The sequence below is a fragment of the Leuciscus leuciscus genome (assembly GCF_965113295.1).
Source record: "Leuciscus leuciscus genome assembly, chromosome: 23".
In the NCBI taxonomy this organism is placed as follows: Eukaryota; Metazoa; Chordata; class Actinopteri; order Cypriniformes; family Leuciscidae; genus Leuciscus; species Leuciscus leuciscus.
The window spans coordinates 7797374-7820974 of NC_138747.1; the positions used below are offsets into that span (position 1 = coordinate 7797374).

Below are 23601 nucleotides of genomic sequence, written 5' to 3' on the forward strand. Positions count from 1 at the left end.
GGTTTTCGGATGCACGAGCATATAAGAGCGTCACATGCTTTCTTCGGCGTATGCTTGCAGGCGCGCTTGTATTAAAACAGGCTCGCCTGCTGCAATATTGATATTTCCAGTCGCATGATCAGGGAACTGGGAATATGTATGAGAAATTGAAGGTCAGGAGGTGCAGTCTCGGAGAAGGATGCCAGGTGAGTCCTCAGAGTCACCATAGGCAGTACCTAACTCGCAGTGAGGGCAGTCGCCGTCAGCGAGTGCGAGAGCTGCGTGATCAGGAAAAGGGGCGTCTTGAAAAAGACGCCCAGCTCTTTTAGTGCAATGGGAGTGTGTGTCGCGGCGGCGAGCACACACACATACATAAACACAGTAGCAGAGAAAGGATATAATGCCGGAAAGCGCAGCAGGAAGGCAAGGAAGGCGGCGCGGCCAGCGACTTCAGTGACTCGTCCCGCTGAAGGTGCTCTCTTTCAGACGGCGCGGCTTCTAATCCAGCTCCAGCGATGCGTGTGCTTCGCTTGAAGGATGAAAAAGCAGATAATAGCTGCCTGCGAGCGATATTTATAGGCCTAGACCACGCCCATTTCGGCGGGACGTGACGCAGCGGGCGCGAAGTGCCCTGATTGGGTCTGACGTCACGCCAGGCCTCGCTCGATAGGCTGCTGCAGTTGCCGCAGAGCAGCCAATAGGCGCGCGAGCTGTCTCGCCTATGTCTGCATTGCTGCTGCAACGCGTTTTGCATTATTACAAAATTAAGGATAATTTTTGGCTTCAATATCTCGCGGAAAAGGATTTTCCCCTAGCGTAAGATATCTTACGCAGTACGAGAGACCTCTCGTAAGAGAACCACACATGTACCACAGCATACATTCAACTACAATGAAGGACCGACTGGTTGGAATGTGTTTTTCATTAATGTCATGCCAGGGCATGTGTTGGGTAAGTTAAAAGTAATTAATTAGCTACTAATTTAATCTTCAACAGTGTAATTAGATTACTGTACTAATTACTCCCTCTAAAAAGTATTGCCTTACTAATTACTAATTACTTTCAAAATATCAACCTCGACCCGTTGAACAATTCAAGGATAGATACACTGTAAAAAATTTCTAACCCTCCCAAATCAAAAATTTCAAGTGACCGATAACATCTAAATTTTTCTATTGGCCCAAGTGAAATTCTTGTTGCAATAGTCTGTTAACATTGGCACAATGAGAAATAATACGTCAGACTTTTTTTTTACAGTGTATGAAACTGCCCTTTTATTTCGTTCAAATAAATAATTTAACATTAGTCGTTAAATTTAAAAGTTTTAGAATTGTTCATAATTACTTCAGAAGTAACTGTAATTAAATTACAGAAAAAATAAGAGCAATCCATTACCTTATCAAGGGAGAAGTAATTCAATTACAGTAAGACAGGCATAAAAAATAGTTTCCGATCCAACCCACGTACTTCACCCAGAATTCGAGCTTTTACCCACTGGCAGAAGATTCAGAGTTCCTAAATGCAGGCTAAACCGATATAAACACTGCCTATGTCCATTAAGCTTATTAATACTAATATGTAGGCTATGTCATCATGCAATACGTAGGTTATTGGGATAATGTAATATGTTAGGGGTGAATGCATGGGCTGTTGGATTGTTCATTATGTCATTATGTAATGTTTAGGTTATGTGGAATGTATCATCTGTGCAATTTGTAGGCTATTGGGGTGTGCAATATGTCAGTTGTGCAATCTGTAGGCCATTTGGGGAGCTTGTGCAATATGTATATTATCGGGGTTGTGCAATATGTCAGTTGTGCATTTTGTAGGGTTAGGGGGGTTGTGATTATCTCATTGTGCAATATGTATACCATTGGAGACGTTTATTCGTGTATTTTGTGTTGTCTTGGTAAAGACTGCGGAATGGACAGAGTCCAATACAAATTTCCCTTCAGGGACAATAAAGTATATCTTAATCTTAATCTTAATCTTAATCTTAATCTTAATCTTAATCTTAATCTTAATCTTAATCAATACACCCAACGCTGGTTCAGGGCAAGTTGTCACATTTTAATTGCATTTTATGTCAATTAAATACATTTTTTATATAAATTTTTATATTAATTTAATTATCTATGATACATTTCTTTAAATCTCCGTACTCTGTCCGGCCCGCCTCCTGAATGTGATTTCAACCGACGTGTTGTTTTCCCTCACTTTGATACATTACATTTAATGTGCTATTACATAGCAGGTTTCAAACCATTGTGACAATATAGTGCGTCAACATGCCCCAGTCTTGAAGAGTCATTTTATAAAAATTTTTCTTGGGCAGTAACAGTGGACTTAAATAGTGGAGTTCAATAATGTTTTTTAACATTATTGCTTTAACATCTTAAGTTAGTTATAATGCTCAATTAGTTTGTCACAACTAGCCCTTGGCTCCAGTACTACTTCTTTTTTTGTCATAGCAATAGGCTACTACATTTAATGAGCATTTGTTGAGTTTAATCTGGAAGAAAGCAACATATTTGTTTTATACTACCAACGTGTTTACAGTAATTACAATATAATGGCAAAGGATTGTAGCCTGGCGCTTAATACTGCTCTTTGTTTTTTTCCCTACGACTTCCCTCTCCTCCTGTTGGTTTTCTATGTGCATTGCTATATGGCACACTGACTAACTCGAGGGATTTTTTTTTAAAATAAGGGTATAGAGGGAAAAACATTGTGTGTGTGTGTGTGTAGGAACCTGGCAGAGCTGTCTTGCTTAAAGCCAGCCTGCCTGTAGAACACTCTGGCTTCAGGCTGAATATCTCCCATCACAGTGGCAACACAAACACCACAGCCTTACACTCACCTCAACCCTTCCTCCTCCTCTCCTCCACCTTTCTCACAATCTCCCTCTCTCTCGCTTATCTGTCTCGTCAGGTCAGTTTCTTCATCGGCTTTCTCTCAGCCTCAATAGCTCAGTCTTGCCAACAAAACAGTTCCCAGAACCGGAGTCTGTCCCTCAGTGTAAAGAAATACTGCCACTGAAATCCACCACACCACTAGACTTCACATCACATAACACTAACCTGTCCTCACAGCACACATCACAACAGTCCAATCTTAAACAGGGTGTGTCCAAACCTTTAAAATGCCGCCCGAATCGAATGTTAGTGCAGAATCCTGTCTGCTGAAATGTCTTTTTAATAAGTCTACAAATGTTAATGGAGAAACATTGAGCTTTGGAAGCATTTTCTTGGTTAGAGAGAGATGCTTTTTGAGTGTTGAGCCCAAGCTGTCAATGTGATTCATTTAATGTCTCACAACACCAAGAGGGACACATTAAAACAGCTTGTTAAGATCTCGTGGCCTCTTAAAATGGGAATTTCAGCTCAATTCAGATAGTCTACTAGAAATATATTAAATGTATATTAATATATGTATGTGGAAATTATTGAAAATATCATTGCCTTAGATTGATATCAGTAGGGCAGCTGTCTTGTGTTTCAGACATACCCAGTGCTTTACATGTTGTGGGCAGTGCTGGTCTTTCGAGAGAATGAGGATTTTCAGATCTGTGAATAGCCTACTTCAAGGAACCGAGAGCTCTCTGAAGCTCTCGTGTACCTCATCTTCTGAAGACAGGCAAAACCGTGGAGACGCTACAGCTACAGGCATGAGTTTGAAGCACAGGTGTCCCTCCAGGTGTTGTATTTTTATCCTTTATGTGTTTTTATGATGTGCTCTTCTTTGCTTGTTCCTTCTTGACATCTTTAAAGCTCCTTCACTATATTGTCTTCTCATGGAGGGAATAAGTCTCAGAAATAAACAAGAGAACTGGGGCTGTGTGTGTAATTACAGTGTAGCCTAGTTGTGGTTAAAACTTGCGTACTAGTACATTTTTGTTGAGTTGCACTGTTAAAATGACTTCCTCACATATAAACTAAATATTTACAGAAGCCGATCGATTGGAAAGAACTTGCAGGCTGATTGGATTACATCAATGAGCTTATGTTTTGTGTGACAGACTTTAATCCTTTAAATATTGATATGTACATTAACTGAATTTTTAATGGTTGTCCAGAATTGAAACTATTAAACAGTGCAATTTATATATGCATTGGCATCTGTCACTGTGGCATTTACAAAAAAAGTAAATAAATATACACTACCATTCAAAGGTTTGGGGTTAGTAAAATAAAAAAGGAAATAAATGAATACTGTTATTCAGCAAGGACACAGTAAAGATCTTTATAATGTTACAAACTATTTCTGTTTTCAAATAAAAAAACTGTTCTTTGAACTTTCTATTCATCAAAAAATCCTGAAAAAATATAAAATAAAAAATATATATATATTACAGTTGCCACACAAATATTAAGCAGCACAACTGTTTTCGAATGTGAAATATAAATATATATATATATACAGTAGTCAACATTTGAAGTGGATCAAAAAAGTTAATCAAAGTTGTCCTAAGACAAGAACGGGTATAGTTCAAAATTCATGTATAACTTTGTGGAAAAGTTTTGATCCACTTCAAATGTTGACTATTGTATACAGTATATAGTTATATAGTATATATATATATATATATATATATATATTTTATGGAAGTGTTATTTGTTACTGCTGTCATTTAAATGTGCACAGGACGGACAGCTTCCAAACTACAAGCTAACAGAGTTAACAAAGTACAGAGTTTTGTTACTTACTAACTAAGGTTAACTTTTTGTCCAATTTAAGAAAGACCTCACGGATGGCTGGTGCAACCCTGCCCTGATGAAATAGATTCTGGAAAGACAGACAGAATCATTTCTCCTCATCCTTTGGTGATGGGAGGTCTTACTTTTGCATTAGTGCCTCTCCAAACAAGCTCTTCACGTATCACCTAGAGTTAATGGCCGGCAGTGTTCATTAAGGAAAAAACATTGCCATAGACACCACAACAGCCTTTCATCCGCCTCCCACTCACATGTGTCTCCATGGCAAAAATGGCCACCATTAGTGGCGCGCGTCTTCGAGTAAGATCATCAGTGCTTTTAATGACTGCAAGGCCACAAACTCCTCACACACTCTCAAACACACACCAGAGTCCTCTGGCATCATCAGACCTCGCAAAAGTGAAATGGTCAATTAGGATTCTGGCCAGCTAACTCCATTACAGCCCAGCACATGGTCATCACTGGTCATTAAGACACCCGTGTCACCAAAAGCCACCAATTAGGCTCCGTTCCAGCAGACCCTGAGATCAGCTTTCAAATGCTAATGTCTGTTTCAAAGAGATTTCGTATTTATTTCGCAGTTCTTTAAATAGTTGCATGGCTTTAGATGGAATGTATGTAAATGAGTCACACGCTCGCTCGGATGGAGAGGAAGGGGATCATGGCTACGATGATGGCGAGTCTATTAACAGTTGTGTTTAAGTAGCTCTGACCCGAACCACGGCTCAGAAAATAAATAGATCTCAAATTAGCAAAGGAGACGAGGATGAAATGTGGTGACATTTTAGCCAAATGAATCTCCTTCATCATTATCACAGGGGCTTAATTAGCAATCCCGGCGGAGGGACGAGAGGAATGGAGGATTGCTCATTCCACCTCCATGGCAGCTGAAACCACGATCCCGGAGGTCGGATCATCTGAAGACTTCGCCTAATCTCTCAGATTAATTCATGGAGGCATTTGAGCCCTTGAGAAAATGAGAAGGCAGATATGCGTAACTGCTTCCTGGCCTTGCTGTTTTCCTGTTTTTAGCTGTTGTTTCACCCCCCACCCACCCCCGGTAAGCACCCTTGAGCAATGCGGGTCTGGCTGACACCAGGAAGAACCCGCTCTAGCCTCTGAGTCTCACCGTATCAATGCCATGACTACTAATGCCTTCATAACCGAGGAACATCTGCCAAGTAACGTAGAGAAACCTGTGAGACATGATCTTTCATTCACCACCTACACCTCTTATAATTAATTCAGTAGTGATTGCTTGAAGACTACATGTGAAGTACAGATGTGTGTATACAGATCACATATATTTAGGGGAGAGCTTTATCTCTGTGATATTAACTTTGTGAAAATATACTTTTCTGGCTTAATTGTTTTGGATACAATCGTAACACTTTCAAATAAGATTCAGTTTAGTCTAGGATAATGTTAATATCTGCATACGGTAAGATTCTTTGATAGAAGTCTCTTATGTTCACTAAGGCTGCATTATTTGATCAAAGATATTGATTCTGAAATTATAAATAACTGTTCAGAATGTAATTCATTCCTGTGATGGAAAAGCTGAATTTTCAGCATCATTACTTCAGTCTTCAGTGTCACATGATCCTTCAGAAATCATTCGAATATGATGATCTGATGCTCAAGAAACTATTATTGTCTCTATTATAAACTCTATTATTATCAATGTTGAAAATGTTTGTGCTGCTTAATATTTTTGTGGAAATTTCAGGTATTTTTCAGGATTCCTTGATAAATGGAAAGTTCAAAAGAGCAGCATTTTATTTTTTTTATAAATGTCTTTACTGTCAATTTTGTTTAATTGAATGCATCCTTGCTGAATAAATGCATTTCTTTCTTAGTTTATTTTGAACCACAGTATTTGCTAATACATTAAGTTATAGAAGTTACCATAGTGTAAATGAATTATAAATGTAAATGAAAAATAAATAATTATTAGCAATAATATATTTAATTTGAATGCATAATTTTTATAAAAGAGATAATTTTATACTGTAAAAGTATTGCTAAAAGTATTGTTCATTATGAACAATTTAAACCTTATTCTAAGGTTTTACCAAGCACTTAATGTACACAACTTTTATATTCATATCATTCTTATATGGTAACAGTGGAATGTAATAAACAAATTGCCTTCCAAGGCAATAAACAAACGGGCTTCCAAAGCCATAATGTCACGTTTAATGATCTAAAACAAATTCAAGTGAGCAGACAGAACCAAGCAAATCTGTTGTCTGCAGAGCTTATTTCTTTGAGTTATATGTTGAATAAAATAGAAACAACTGATATATAAATTAACTCACTCCTTTCAACTGCTCCTTCAGATGCCAAATCACACACACAAGAATGTGGAATATAACAAGCAGTGAAAGCCTGTGCTCCCTTCAAAAATCAAGCAGATGAATATGTTAGATGACAGTATGTGACACAAACATTGCATTTAGACCTGCTTTGTTGCAATCTCCAATTACTGTCTTTTTACAGCACACATGGAATGATATTGGATTGTTTATTGGATAGTGGCACTTTATCTGATTGATTCATTGAGAGCTCAGTCAATATCTGAACATGTACATGACTGACAGCATTTAAAATTAAGGGGCAGTTTAAAAACGTGTTTCAAAGTGCCCATTTTTGAAAACAATACCGTTATTGTCTCCATGTAAACTACAAAATAAACAGTAATGTCATGCATATTACGAGTTCAGTCTATAGGTGCATAGTTTTTCTTTACAAAGTTGCATTGCCAACTACTGGCCCGGGAGCATAATACAGCTTTTTTTAGTCGTTTTTACAAATCTGTGGGAACGGATCTTTTTGACAATGTTGTCTGTATGCGAAACTTCAAAACTGCAAAGGAAAAACTTTTCCGTTTTTAGTGAATCTTTGTCGTGTAAACGTACCCCCAAACACTGCTGTATTTCAGTCAAACACAGTCAATGCTTTGAGATAGAGAGTAAGTTAAAGTGTATTTTTGTGTTCACAATCATGTCTTTTGGCATTTTAAGTTTTAATATTTAAATTATAATGTAGATTATGTTTTTAAAAAGATAATTCAGAGATTAAATCTTATTTGGAGGCTAAAACACTGCGAAAGCACATTTTAGAAATGGTCTATAGGAATCTTGTTGAGAGGACTACGCATTTTAATGTGACTATGTGATATGGAGTGCTGACTATTAAAGGGATAGTTCACCCAAAAATGAAAATTCGGTCATGTTTCATTTTTGGGTGAAATGTCCCTTTAAAGCAAAGCAAAGCAAAAATTGTCTAGGCTGGCTAATGTACTGTAGCTAGTGCAATTGTAGGAAAGACATAAAGACCACTGAATGATATGTATCAAAAGTTAAACAAAAAGCTTTGGTTATTAGAGGATTCTTCTCATCCCTTGCATTCTCAATTTGTTACCATAAGGTGACGAGTGGGCGAGTAAAAACGTGTACCAGATGTCATTTGTGCCAACTGCCACTAGAATTTTTTATGTTGAGACATGAATATGAGTAGGTGTGGATGTGTATGCATATTTTATATCTACACATTGGAATTTCATATTGTTTTCTGTTTCTTTGTGTTGGTGTCCTTGTGTGTGATGTATAGTGAAGCCAAAGACACATTTCCACTTGTGGACAATAACTAAACTAAAACCAAACTAGTTTAATGTTCAAAATCCTGTATGGCAAAAATAAATGACAGATTTATTGTGTATATTAGGCCTATATTAAGTTATTCCACTGTTCAGTTGTAGATTGAGAAGGAGCTTTTGGGAGCAACATTGCAAACAAATATAATCACACATTTTAGCATTGATAACTGGCATCTCTGCTGGTTCACTTTTTAAAACTTTTATAATATCTGCTCATTTGTGGTCTGTGTCCTGCTGAAAGAACTTCCCTTGACTTAAGTGGAAGTGAGCGACAACTCTTGCTTTCTGAAGTACGACCAAGACGAGACCAGAGTAAATTCAAGTTTGATAGGATAACAGGGTCGTTAATGTGAGATAATAAAACCATAACCTGCAGCTAACGACGGCAGTGACTTTGATGAGGTCATTCTTGCTAATTTGGGTCAATGTGTGTGATGTGCATACCTGCTCGAACAGTTTAATTGTGCAGAACCGAAGATAATAAAGATCAATAATTTACTCTGAAATTATAAATAATAAAGCAAAAGTTAAGAAGTGTCCAAAGAAGGTTAAAAACTTCACTTCAGCTTTAGCCAAAAAAAGCCAGAGGGGCAGCAACCATTACAATATTCCCACTTTTTGAAATGTACTAAATGTGTTGTGAAATATTAATAATTATATTTATTTACTATTTGCTTTCTACTTCCATTTACAAATTTATATAAAATAATTCTAGTTTTTGTAAAGTTATTTATTTCCCTTTTGGATTTTTTAAATATAAGAACAATATTGTTATGACATGTTTTTTTTTATTTATTTTTTTACATTGCTTTAACACATCAAAATAAGTTAAGCTATTTTCAACTTATATATATATTTAATATTTTAAGAATTATATAAATTTTTTTTTTCTTCTCCATTTTTATTTAAAATATTTTCTAGTTATATTAACTGTATTATATTTGTATTAAATTACATAATATTATATATTTTGTTATTTATTTAGTTCTCTGCCATCTACACATTGATTTAAAATAATTATAGTTTTTGTAAAAATGTTTTCTAGGTTTTAGTTTTTAAAATATAATAAGACATTTTTTTATATTATATTTTAGAGATTATATTATTTGATAATTATTATGCTATATTTATTATATTACTTTATACATTTTTTCCTTCTCCATTTTTTAAAAGTATTTCTAGTTTTTGTAAGGTTGTTTTTGTATTATTATATTATTATTATTTTTTCCTGTTGTTTGGTGTAGTTTCCTTAAATCTGTCATTCTTGTATTCCCAGGCTGTTAATTAAATAATCAAGCCGTCGCAAGGAGATTAAATTTTGGTTTTAGAGTTTCCTGTTGTTTTCATTGTCATTTGCACTATTGTTGTTGTGTTTTTCAGTTTTAACAAGCAGGGCAAAATTCTGTTACACCCATGAAGCATCGCCCGAAGTGATTCTGATTAAAATTTCTACAATGACGCCAAACAATTCTGTGTAATGGCATTGTGGATCTTTCGTGTAAAAGATGGTCTCAGCGTGTAGGTAAACAGACAAACACACTCCCACACACACCATTTATGCAAATAGAAATATCCACCTGCTCATGCACTGACATTAATTTCATAATATACACAATGTGCCAATCAAGGACCCATTGTTTCCACTCATTGATGCGAGCTGCAAGCAAACAAGCATTGTTTTAGACTATCATCTCTAAACAGATGATTATGCTCCTATCAGTCTCACGGTGTTGTGTGGCTGCAGATGCTAGGTGTCAACTAACACACAACAGGAAGCGAGCACATTAGCATCGTTATTTTGAGACTTATCCTCCATGTGTCAATCAACACTCCAATTACAAACTGCTCCCAATACCTCTCATCTGTGTGACATATCTGATTGGCTTATTTGCTTGGGTGCTGGTTGTTAAAAAGCTCAAAGAGCAAACCCTGACTGAATGTCATGTCTAAATTTACTCCTCCCTCAGCCTGCGCACTACGTGTCACAGTTTTATTTTTTGAGTGTGCCCTGTCAAGCTTGGCGTCCTAATTAAAAAGTGTTAAATATTTGAACTTCATTAAAAGACAGAGGGTGCATAATTATTGGTTTATGGGTACTACCCACTTTTTTTTTTTCTTTTTTTTTTTGATTTAGCTACTTGCACAACTGTTGTTAGCTTCATTAAAGCTGTGATTCTTGTATTCCCAGAGATCGTGACACACATGATGCTTTTGAAATCATTCTAATATGCTGATTTGGCGCTCAAGAAACATTTTATTATCAAAGATGAAAACAACTGTGATGCTTATAAAAAATAATAATAATAAAAAAAAAATGCTGAATAGAAAGTTAACTGCCTCTTTTGATCATTTTAATCTATCATTGCTGCATAAAAGTATTATTAGATTAGTATTAGATTTTTTTTCATGACTTTTGAAGGGTAGTGTATATGCTTTTATTTTCGTTCTGTGTAACACACAGAATTTATGAACATTAATTATTAAGTTGTATACTCAGATTATAGTGACAATGTCTGTGAAACTTCAAAAAGGACCAAATACACTATAAAATCACCATAAAATGTAGAATTAAATACATTTTTATGGTGCTTTAAGGTGTTTTAATTTAATTTTGGCTCTTTTATGGTCACTATCTAGTTTTGAAAAGAGTTGTGGGAAAATTCTACAAAATATTTTATGGGAAAATTAACACCATATGGCTTTGGAACAACGTGAGAGTAAATAATGAAGTATTTATCTTGTATTCCTTGAATATTTCTCTTTAGATGTGCTGTACAGATCGATCATGCTTGTGAACATGGAAACAGTTGTTTACGGCTATTTCTGTTTTGAGATATGACAGATGATCCTTACAGATATTACCCATATTGTATTTGTGTCAGCCACAAGTGGCTTATTAACTGTGAATATCCATCAGTAGAGTCAATACAGCTGTGAATGTTTAATTACATTTCAGCCAGAGATAAATGTGATCTATAATTTCACACTAGCACAAATTAAGCCGTTCATCCACGGCCAATGCGCCACGGTATGTTCCGTGTTGGGATTTCTTGCATTGCAAAATCCATTTCACTTTAAAAACCTCATTTGAGCTACTGCTATGATTATGTTGAATGGCTTCCTCTCCTCTGTTTCTCCCCCAGTCAGTCTGTTCATAGAGTTTAATGTTCAACTCCCGGTTTAGCTTGGTTTGCTCTGAGAGCGATGTCTCTGTTAGCTGAGCTGCCGCGTTTGTCGACCTTGGCCTTCGGAGAGAAATTGCAAATGCCAAGGAAATACTTCCTCATTAGTTTTACCCTTAGCCTACAGCCTTCACGGCGGGAGACATGATATAATCAGAGTCTTTGCGAGGCTCGGCTTGTCTAGCCTTTCTCCATACAGTCAAAGTCCGCCATCAAAAGCAATTCCCCTTATTTATGGGGTTTTCACCAAGTGGTCCACAAAGAATCAAGCTCGGAAAGGGGAGAGAATCCCTATTAAATTGACTGACAGGGGGGAAGCCCATGTAAAACACTCTTTATAGCTCTAAAAACACACACGTAAATGGAGGCCCTTGTCGTCTGAGAGGCCATAAAGATTGAAAAAAGAATTACACTTGTGGCGTGAGATGGTGTTTTACCATCCATCTTTATGCATCAAACTCTGTAATCAATGCCGTGGTTTGCTGTTTGTCCTGCCGGCACAGGCACAATGCACAGCTCATCCATCCTGATATCAAATATTGTTGATGTTATTGTTGGTTACTACTCAGCTCCGTGTTATGCGAGCATTTTTCACAAGCATTTCTGATGCAAATGCACATTATGTGTTTAACGGCCCCTGCAGAACAGGACAACAGCCTGGATAGGAAAATGCTGCATGATGCAGTATTGTATTTTAAGGCTCTTCTTTGTGTTCATCTGAACGTTATCATATGCACTCTCAGCAGTCCTTGTTTTCATTTTCCATGTAAAGAATCCATCGATACAATTTTATTTTAAAATCACATCGCTATATGTACTATTATTTCCTCTGCTTACACCAAGGACGCTTTCCTGCATTGATTCTGAGTGAGAGGGGTAAGAATATCCCCCCCTTTCCTGGCCCATTAAATTCCCTTAATATGTCTGCATGATATCGATTTCATATGAACCCCCACTTTGATGTTCGCAAATTCAGAGTCATATTTCAGTCCGGCACACACCGACCGACCTCTCTTTGTCGATTGGTTTGTCTTGACTGTACTTGAAGATAAAGATTCAATAAAGGCAACCATATTAACTGCAGGCAGTTTCAGAAATCATGTCTTGTTTGATGCAATTACAAAAGTGTAATTTTCGAGCAATTTTAGTATGTTTCTAGGACTGCACATTTAATATAGTGTGATTAATTTACACAACAAAGTAGCACAATTAGTTATGCTCTTCGACCTGTAAGGATTTTCCTAACAGCTTGAAGTAAGTACTATTACTAATTGATGAATCCAATTAATCAACATATAATTCATTTGATTCAAAATATATAAATGCGTATGTGTTCATGTATAGAAATATGTAGCCTATATCTGTATACAAATACAAGCATAAAAGCCATGCTCTATTTTCTAGGATGTTCTTTCATGTTGCTTGCGCAGTTGAACATTCCAACTTTTGCATTAGCGTTATGTACCGCCATAGATCCGTGGGAGGTCTCGGCTGAGCTGCATGGGAGATATATATATTTTCTCTGCTTTCTCAGAAGCCCCATTCCCACAGAGCATAAAGTAAAACTCAGTGACAGCCTGTGCGATTAAAAAAACATCTGCACGCTGTCATTCAGTCCTATATTAAAGTTTTATAGAAAGTAAAACTAAGGTGTCAAAGTACAGATTCTGAACACTGCCAAAGTTTTTTGTATGGAAAAACTCAGTGATATAATGAAACCGGAAACTCTGGAGCTACCATGGGAATTTCATGAGAAATGTTTGACGTGCAACATGACATTCTTTAGTAATTCTTTAGATTAGATACATGGAATATGAGGTTGTTTGACTGTTACACAATTTTTATATTTGCAGATGTTTTATATTTTGTGGCAATGCTTTATTGCACTTGTGTTATATGTTGTAGCTCTGTATTTGCTGAACCTTTATGACCATAAACATTTTATGTGTGTATAGAAATGGACCTTGTACAATGAACCCTGAGATATTTGTTAAAATATGCCATTCTGTTCTATTTTAAGCTCTTTATGAGCCTATAATGTCTTCTCTCCTTTTTTCAAACCAGTTTTTAGTTCTGCAATTCTGGTTGTACAGTCTTGTAAGGTTTGTAATGTCAGTCAATGGATAGAAAAAATACATTAATTAAAATAAAGCTAGCTAATGTTTATATATATGTGTGAACTTGGGTACATGTTGTATTACCCTTTATGCTGCACACTTTAAAAAAAATTGATTTATTGTTTGTTTTTTTATTTATACAGAAAATACATTCAGGAATAGTTTAATTGAGAATCATTGCAAAATATTAATAGCTAAGCAAAATAAAACCACTTATTCCCATTATCAATAATGCATCTTACACATTTGATCTGTTTGAAGACTGAAAGAGTTCTGCATAACAAAGCTCTATTTTTAAGTATCATCATTTGTTGAGTAGTCTGATTCAATGGTGTACATTTACAGTCTTATTTTTGCCTCACCGTAAGGAATTATATTTTTGGAGTGATATACAGTATTGTTTCCTGAAACAATCTTAGTCCACTGAATGCATGCACAGGAGGAAAAATGCAATGATGCAAACCTCAAGGTCAGTTATACTGCTTAACAGCTATGGTCAGATGAGCATATGACAACTCCAGGGTTTGTGGCTTCTGGAAGAGTTTTTGCCTGTGCTGGCTGACTAGGAGGTATGACCCCTAGGAAATGAATTTTAAAAGTCGTCCATTCTCCCAGAGTCATTTGCAGGACTTGCCTGAGGTCTTTGGTGTCACTGAAGAGGATCGTTCTGCCATCTATGAAATTTTTCCTTACTGTTTCAAGGTATTTCTCTGGGAAGCTTAGTTTTGACAGCTAAAAAAGAAACAAATGCACATATTTATATAAAAGACCATATCATTTGGAAAACAGTCAAATATATCCAGCATACATAGATATGTTAGGGGTCAGTAAAAACATTTCTTTCATTCAGCAAGGACGCATTAAATGATCAAAAGTATGTTACAAAAGATTTATATTCATATTTAAATTTTATCACAGTGTGCAAAAATTTTAAGGAACACAACTGTCTTTCAAAATGAATAATTATAAGAAATATTGTTCAGCATATTAGAATGATTTCTGCAGGATCATGTGACACTGAAGACTGGAGTAATGATGCTAAAAATTCTGCTTTTCCATCAGGAATAAATTACATTTTAAAATATATTACAATAGAAAACAGTTATTTTAAACTGTAATAATTATTCACAACATTAGTTTTTACTGTATATATATATATATATATATATATATATATATATATATATATATATATATATATATATATATATACATACATAGTATAAAGAGTGCTATGTCGAAACTAACTGCTGCTTTGACTTTGTTCATACAAACCTCTTGACAAATATCATCAGTTTTCATGTTCATTACAGTTTGTGATGAAAGGGACAGGAAAGCATTTCTCCCTGCTTTCTTCAGTCTGCGGCTCCCACGAACCCTGGCCAGCTCATTCTTGATAGAGTAATTTAAGTTTACTGTGCAAAGCTGAAACATTTCCAACTCCCCTACTGTGAACTGGAAGTCTTTCCTAAGGAAAACCTCAAACAACTCAGGGTCTCCATCTCTTTCTAGAAAGTTCTCCACCTTATATCCAATGATGCAGAGTTCCAGACTACTGTAATTGAACACTTCCCACAGTGTCTTGGTATTATCAGCAGCACAGAATGATCTGTCTATCTCATTACTCTGTTGGTCATCTTCAACACATTGAATAATCCAACTTAATCTGCAAGGCCAGCGGTCCACCAAAACCACCCAAGCTGCTATCTTCTCTGGAGGTGGAGGCTCCAATTTTTGGGTCTCCATAATCATAATGGTTACTCGAATTGAGTTAATCACTCGTCTCATGGACATGGTGTCTCCGGATATATATGATTGAAGTTTGCTTTTATGTCTTGAGAAGATGCAAGAAAATGCAGACTCGATTAACCTATTCACTTCATTTAGATTAAGTTCTGTTGCAGCAAAGGTATTGAAGTTTCCCTTGTTTGCAATCAAAGGGGTGACTTGTTCTTCTTCAGCCTCACTGTACTTTACAGAATACTCATCTTCAACAGAGAACGATGTCACAGGACCTTCTAAAGTAGATGCAGCAGTCCCGTCAAGAGGATTGTCTTCAGAGATCTCAGACTGACCACGGACAATGTTTTCAAAGAGGCTGGACTTTGATGCATCAGACAGTGGAGGTACGGTGAAGGGCAGTGTGATTATACGATCTAGAAAGTCATATGCAGAGTCTCTTTTGTTTACACAATCTTCTGCCTGTTGGACCTGCCTAACCAGGACTTCTGGATCAACAGCAAGCACAGAAATGAAGGGACTCTCTTCATCAGATAGGAGAATGTTGATGGCATCCAAAACACCGACAATTTTCTTCGGTGTGCAACGATCCAAGTTGGTGATCTCCAACACCACCCTGATCCTCCTCCTTTCGAAGATCTCCATGAAATAAATAAAGCAGCACAGCAGTCTCATCTCCTTACGAACTTCATGCATTAGTCCCAGCTGCTGACTTACCTTCTTGTTGTCCAGCCCTTGTCTAATTTTAAGGTCTTGGCTGAAGATGAGGTTCTTCAACAACAATAATATGAATCGTAGAGCTCCAACTGCAGGAACACCAAGTACAGCGATGGCAAAACCTTCCAGCACACCATACCCACTTGAGGACTCAACTTTTTCTCCTTCTTGGTTGTCCTTCATATCTAGAAATCCATACATAATGAGAGGAACCAGAATAAGGAGTGAACCAATGAATCCCATGAGTATTAGTGCCCAAATGGGGATGCAGCCCAACTTTTTGGATCTCCAGTTCTTTGGAATATCCTCAATCTTCTTCTTTCCTGCATCTTTCTCTTCGTCATGTTGGGCGATCCGGAAAAGTCCCAGCTGGAGCTTCCCAAAGCTGTTTTGAAGAGCCTTGCACAACTGCATTACCAGTCCAGCCCAGAGCAGGTCACTGCCTGCAAAATGCCACGCGCTGAACCTCACGAACAGATAACGAATATTCTTCATGTTCTGGTTCTGCTCCGTCCACACGGGCCGATAGAAGAGGAGCCGCAAGATCAGAGAAAGCAGATCAGAAACAGATGGTGTAATTGAGCGAGGCTTTGGTTCCTTAGTGTACTTCTCTTCTCTTCTTTTTGCCTCTTGATTCATATGCACTGCAAATGGGAGATAAAGAGTCAAACACATCAAAATCTCCAAGACATCTGGGAGGATTTGTTGGGTCAGTCATTTTAAGTTGTTTGAAAAAAGTGTGCACACTTACCCTCTATGTTCTTGAGCACCATGTTGATCCTGTTGTGACATTCTGAATACAGACCCACCGTCACAGGAGAAGAAACCTTTGTGAGGGTTTTTGATAATGCATAAGCATACACATTATCAGAGGGAATATCCATCACTAGAAATGAAACAAAGTTAAAAATGTACTTTTATTAACTCTATTAACTCATTTTTAACTCTAAATTTGAGGTTTCATAACATATATGATGTGTTATCTTGACTAAAACACAATGATTTATGCCAATACAAAACTACAAGAAATAATTAACTAATAACCTATTTTTTTGCCCAGTATTTGATTTCAGGGTGAAACCAATTCATCAATTTGTTTTCAATCATGAGCAGCACAATGTTGACACACATGGGTGAAGCAGGTCGCATAAATGTAGATAAGACCAATAAATGTACAGTGCGATACATGTGCAGAAGACAATTTTTCATGGTTTTATCTGAAAGGGCAAAGTCCCTGTTTCATTCAAACAGAGAAAGAATAATGGATTAAATGTTAATAATAGGTGGAGGACTTTCAGATAGAGCTATAAAGTTGAATGTGAAGTATAATTATTTTGTATCACTCGCATATTGCTGTAACTATTGATTTTTCTATATTTATTCAACAGCTGCATTCTTTGTCTAGTTTCTTGAGTTCTTGAACTCAAGAATTCTCAAGTATACGTGAGTATTGAGTTTGCAATTCCTTTTGTATTATGTATTACGTACCCTTTTCGATTGCCATCTGTCCTTTATTTTTCCGTCTTTAGAAAACACAAAATCTTGTTTCGTTCACCAGTGTTCCTGGAAATGAAGCCAAAATACAAAGCAATTACATTGCAAAAAATTCCAAACGCATAGATGTTGATGTGCACGAACACAAATTTATTGCTCTCTTTTGCTGAATTTCTGAAACAAATACTATGAAGCAATGCATTTCTTTCATTTAATTCAGCTAGGCAATGTCTTCCCAGAAAGGAAAAGCATCCCAGATAATATAGCAAAAGCGTAACAATCTACATGCTGACAGCAACATTATTACATTTGAATGTATATAAAACATATCTCTTTAACAGTTTGTGTTGCACTTTTGAAATGAAGCCACCATGCAAAGCTATTTGAATCTCTTACTATGAAAAATATGATAATGAGGAACAGAATGTCTCACCTTCACCCAACAGAATTAATCCTCCAGGCACTGTTTACAGCAAAATTGCTAGTAGACTAATGTCATTCTCCATTTTCAGAGATATTTCATGTAGACAGAGGAAGAAGGCTTTTGTTTTACCAGATGCAGTAGAGTAGAGAGTAGGTGGAAGAGTGTGTTTGCTGGTGTGTAAACATTAACTGAGAAGGAATAAACTTTGGGTCAGTTGTAGTTGAACTTTGGACCAAACCTTAAACCTGACTCTGTATGTAATTGATAACTCCAATATAATTTATAACTGATATTTATGTATTTATTGCTACATTTGTTAGTGATAAAGTCATACAAGTTTAAAATCATCCAAAAATAAAATGGATCACTATTGTGCAAAGCAGCTGAACTGGCACTATTTCATTTCTGTTGAACTTTGAGGTACATGTTACGTGTAAAATTGACATCCGCATTAATATTTTTTTTACTGCATTTTAATTCTATGATTTTATATTGAATATTATTCTTATGTAGCAGGGCTCAACAGTAAGGATGACCTGCAGGTCAGAGGCCAGTGTGAGAGGTTGGGGCCAATTGATGTTGTTTTTTTCCACAGTTTGTTGCATAACATTTATCATGTACTTTTGTACATGTACTGTACATTTGTGCAACTTGCGAACATTAGGTTGTGACATTTAGTTTGAATTCTGCTTGTTAGCTAACATAGTTGAGGTTTTGTCGAAACTGCAGGAATAACTTATGAAAATCTTGGTGTGATAGCATCAGTAAGAGTGGGTTGAAAATTACAAGCTACTTGTACTATGTTTACTATGTTTTTTCTTTTATGCCATCCTTTTCCATTTTTTTATGAATTTATGTCTGTCTTTAAATTTCCTGTAATTGTGATTAATGTTGGGACATTTGAAAGGTTTGACAGGGCAAGTAGAAATCTGAATACTGCAGTAGGAAAAAATCATAGCATCGAGGCTTAGGTATTCTTCTTTGTTCTGAGGCAACTTACAACTTGTGCCCTGTCCCAAATGGCACACTTCATGTACACTTGCTTAACTTTTGAGGCCCTATTTTAAAGATCTAAGCGCATGGTCTAAAGTGCATGGCCCAAGTGCACTTAGTGCATGTCCGAATCCACTTTTGCTAGTTTAACTACGGGAAAAAAGGTTGTCACGCCCGATGCATGGTCTAAAAGGGTTGTCCCTATTCTTTTAATGAGTAATGGGTGTGTTTTGGGCGTAACATGCAAAAAAACAATCAGAGAGTATTTTCCCATTCTCTTTAAAAGCCATTTGCGCTTGCGCCATGGCGGATTCACTATTAACAATGGTAGAATTTGCAAACGGAAAGATCGAACGCGTCTCCAGAGAGCAAACGGATCTGTTTGTGCGCCTACAAGCAGACCATCTACGGGACAAGCCTGATTCCATCATATCTTTATGTACACAATATTAATCTTTTACATTATTAAGTTTTATATAACAAAGTTCGGGAGGAGCACGTTCAGGTAATCAACCAATCAGCTCAAGAGGAAGCCAGTATAAATAAAGTTTTTCCTCACCTTCTGTCTCACGACAAGTTTCTCAGCATCCCTCCACCACCCCATCACCTCACACTCGGCTGGGTCTACCCCAGTATGGGGGGGTGGTACTCTGGGTTCGGGCAAAATTCCAAGCTCGGAGCCCTCCCCTGGACAGCAAGCCAAATACGCATAAATACTACATTAGATTTCATGTACGTGTGAACTAGTGTGTGTGCTTGCGTCCCTGTGTAATAAGCAGAGTGTACACGTTGGGGCCCCGCCTATAGGATTACATTACTAACGCGCTCTTTAAATAACAAAATAATTATTGCACCATTGACTTTAGACCCGGTTTTTGTTGCTCAATGGCACAATCTTTTTCAGTTGGCTCAAAATAGCAACGCGCCAACAATGCGCCTGAACACACCTTGTTTTCAGACCAGCACGCCCATGGGTGCACAAATGGGTGCAAATGCATTTGCTATTTAAACAATGTGGTGCAGGACGTGAAAATGATAACTGTGTCGGACTGAAACTAGCAAAAAATTTGCGTCACGCTTGGCGCTGCATTGTGCTGGATGTTTGATAGGGCCTTTGGACTGCCATGTGAGTGTGTTCATTCAGTCCACAAGACTATAGGGTGTCCCATTTGTCATTTTAGGTTACAGATGCAATTTATGGCCGATATATGTGCCCTCAATGCACACTTGTGCTGCAGACTTCTACCCGACAGTCAAAGCGGCATTTAGTCACGAAAGTTTGGACTTTAAGGGTTCCATTTGGGACAGGGCCCAAGTGGTCTGATTTGTATGGAGCCCCTAAAGAGATATGGTGGTGGAAAAAATATGAGATGGGAGGAAAAAAACATATTTAAAAACTTTTGCATTTGCTTGCAAAACTATTGCATTCCCCCATGAAACTTTCTTGGGGGAACGCAAACATTTTGAGAGCAAACATAAAGTTTCTTCGGGAAACGCAACATTTTGCAAGGGAATGCAAACTCCCTATATCTCATATTCTTTTCCCCACCACCATGTCCGTCTGTAGATTTGACCATGTGGCTCCGTAGATTTGACCCAGCTACGGTAAACCTGAATATGCATTACTATGCATAAAAACATGATGGAGCCATTTGTGAGCTGCACTTAGCTCTGATAATGCATACCAGTATAGAGTCTGAGCCACAAGTGCCACAGATTTCAGCATGATTACCACATGCTATCTGTGAGCTCTCCCAAACAAAGAGATTAAGAATTTGAGTTTAGGAACTGTATTACCATTATAGTTTGATGTATGTTAATCACTGTATGATTTCAACAATTTCAGTTTTATTCTGTTATAAATCTACAATCGCATTTGCTTCCGTGTATTGTATTTCCTGCAGCATGATGCAATAGAGCAGCGTATAATATAACAATAGAATATGCTGTGTTTCTATGAAGGATAATTTCTGTATTTTTCCTTGAAGGCACATCTGTCATAGTTGTCGAGGATACAAACAGAAGAGGGGAAAAAAGCTCAGCACAAACTAAACATGCTATTATGACTCTAAAATAGCACAATATAAAGAAAAAGATGCATGGACTGACAGCTCTGTGGCATTTTTTAAATAAATAACAATAAGTATTTACATGACAGGTAATACATTCTCAATTCACAATACCACCTCCCCGGTTGTGATATTTCTAAAACCAAAATCACGTAGACATTTTGAGGTATTAACATTTTGAAAGCCCTAGTTGCTTTTTATTGGAAGACCATGTTTAAAAATGCCTCAAGCTAATTCACTGCAGCTCTATTCAGCATGAACTTTATATTGAAAATGCTTGAATGACTGGTCCTTTGTCAGGAGCTAATAACAGTTGGCTGTGCTTTCATGACTCTTTCAAAGTCACTTTTTCATTGAAGGTGCTGGATTTCCCTTTGTAGAGAGTGTGGGATTCTGTACATCTCTGTAAATAGATTTCCTAAATTAGATTCCCTAGGCTAAATTAAGTGTGCTAATTGGAAGTACAGCACCTCCAAAATGTTTCCCTTAGGATTAATTACAATTGCAGAGACAATCTATCCTGCCCGTGTTCTGCTGCGTAAGATACGGAGGATGTTCCCTGAATGGGTCATTGTATTTCCTCGTATGCATTACTGGAGCAGCGGTTTTCTGTGAATGCAAACCATAGAATTGTGTTTGGAGCTGTTCATTGCTCTTGGAAATAAAAACGTATGAATGAATGACTGAAAAAAGAGGCTCGAGTCCAGAGTCAGGAGCACATTATTATTCGTCAAAGAAAGTCATACGAGAGGGGGGCTGTTCATATTGGACTTTTGTGTAAAAAAAAGTCTCTTTACACGCTTTAGGTTTTAATCATAGGTTTACCACAATCTAGATCACTCTGAAATAAGCCCATCCATCATCTAAGACAATCAGATTGCTGTTTCCATCATAGCTTTCCTCAGTAATTGCCACAATATTACAAAATTAAGGCTTTACGACTCTTTATTCTGCCTCGTTCTGCCTCGTGACTCTCAATTATAGCTTGAAATGAGACGTTATAACTTAAATAATGTTTTTATTCTTTTCTTGAATGATTCTTCTTCTGGTTTCCACACTTTTAGAGTGTTACATTTTCAACATTGCAGATGTTGCATGCCAAAGTGGGATAAATGGGAATGCATTCAAAAGAGAAGGCTGTCTGGATGTATTGTAATTTTGGTACACCTGGTGTGATGTATGGACCCTGGATTCCACTTCCAGATTAATTACTGAGGGTGTCATCTGAATATGCTGTAGAAACAGTACTTTTTATAGACAATAGCACTGCAACGCAAGGTCATATTTCTTTAAAATTATACCTCATTAGCATTGCATATGCAATATTAAAAAAAATTATAATATCTACTAATGTGACAGTGTCTGCTTGCAAATGCCAACTTGTCTTGAACTTCACTTCTTTAGTATTCCAGAGGCAACTTGCACAGATACTTATATTAGCTGTATTGCTGCATTTTAGGTGTGTCCCGTTTTATATTTGGTCATTGTTTAAAAGCTGTGCACCAGACGGTCGGCCAGCGTCTGTAGGGCTAGTTTTTGCGGTGTGTTCCACACGTCAGCTCTAGTCGGACTCACTTCTGTGGGAGTTTGTCTGATTCAGCATGTTGAATCGGCATTGGTCGTCGGTGAGAGAGATGGCTCTGATTGGCTAGTCAGTTTAGCGAATGAATCAGTGCAGGAGGAATAAAAGCGAAAGTGATGAAAGCGAGCAAAGAAGCCAAAACGTGTACGTGCCATACAGAAGGCTGTTCTCATTTTACATCATCTTACATTAGCATTCTATATTTTCATATGAGCCGCCTGAAATAAAGAAATTGATCAGCGTGATTGATTTTCAAAATGGTATGCAGGTGCTGCTTTGCTAATGGTTTGTATATCTGTAGTTCTAGTTTGGGTTTCTCTTTTTGAATTATGAATATACTATTGATAGGCCTACCTGCTGATATGGACAGTTATTTCCTTAGTCTTAGGCACAGAAACCACATGCTATTTGCAGTTGCTTGTAGTCCTATTGTACGGTGGCCAAGAGAGCTCAACACACTGCAACACTGAAGAAAACACATGGAAATAGAAAAAAACACCAGAAAATTAAGAAAATATCTTCATCAGTTCGACACCATGTGTGCTGCAAATACTCACAACACAACCAAACACGCTGCGATCCAGCTAACAATTTTTGGTTCCCAGAACCATTTTAAGGTTTGTTTTTGGTTAGCCAGGAACGTTTTCTTAACGGAAATAGAATGTTAGTTTTTGGTTTGCAGAACGTTAATCTAACGTTAATCTAACGTTTCCCTAACATTATTGTAATGTTGCTCTAACGTTACTGTAATGTTCCCAGAACTTTCCAGATTCAATCTAGGTCTTATAGGCTACTGCGCTTACGCACATGCGCACTCTTCGAAAACAACTCTTTTAATCTCTTGACAAACTTAAAAGATGTAAATAACATTTGTATATTCTAAATAAAAGATACAGATTGTACTGAATGTCAGCTTGCTTATTTTGTT

At 37.0% G+C, this 23601-nt stretch overlaps 1 protein-coding gene across 1 annotated transcript; it reads right to left on the reverse strand.

The window, feature by feature from the left end:
- Nucleotides 1-9502: 9502 nt before the first annotated feature.
- On the reverse strand, nt 9503-19770 carry nkpd1 (NTPase, KAP family P-loop domain containing 1). The gene is made up of 6 exons (XM_082156060.1): nt 19582-19770; nt 18039-18217; nt 17600-17674; nt 16863-16997; nt 14930-16755; nt 9503-14386 (listed from the first exon to the last, which is right to left on the reverse strand). The coding sequence occupies exons 3-6, from the start codon at nt 17613-17615 to the stop codon at nt 14138-14140; spliced, it is 2226 nt and encodes a 741-aa protein (XP_082012186.1). The 5' UTR covers nt 17616-17674; nt 18039-18217; nt 19582-19770; the 3' UTR covers nt 9503-14137.
- Nucleotides 19771-23601: the final 3831 nt, after the last annotated feature.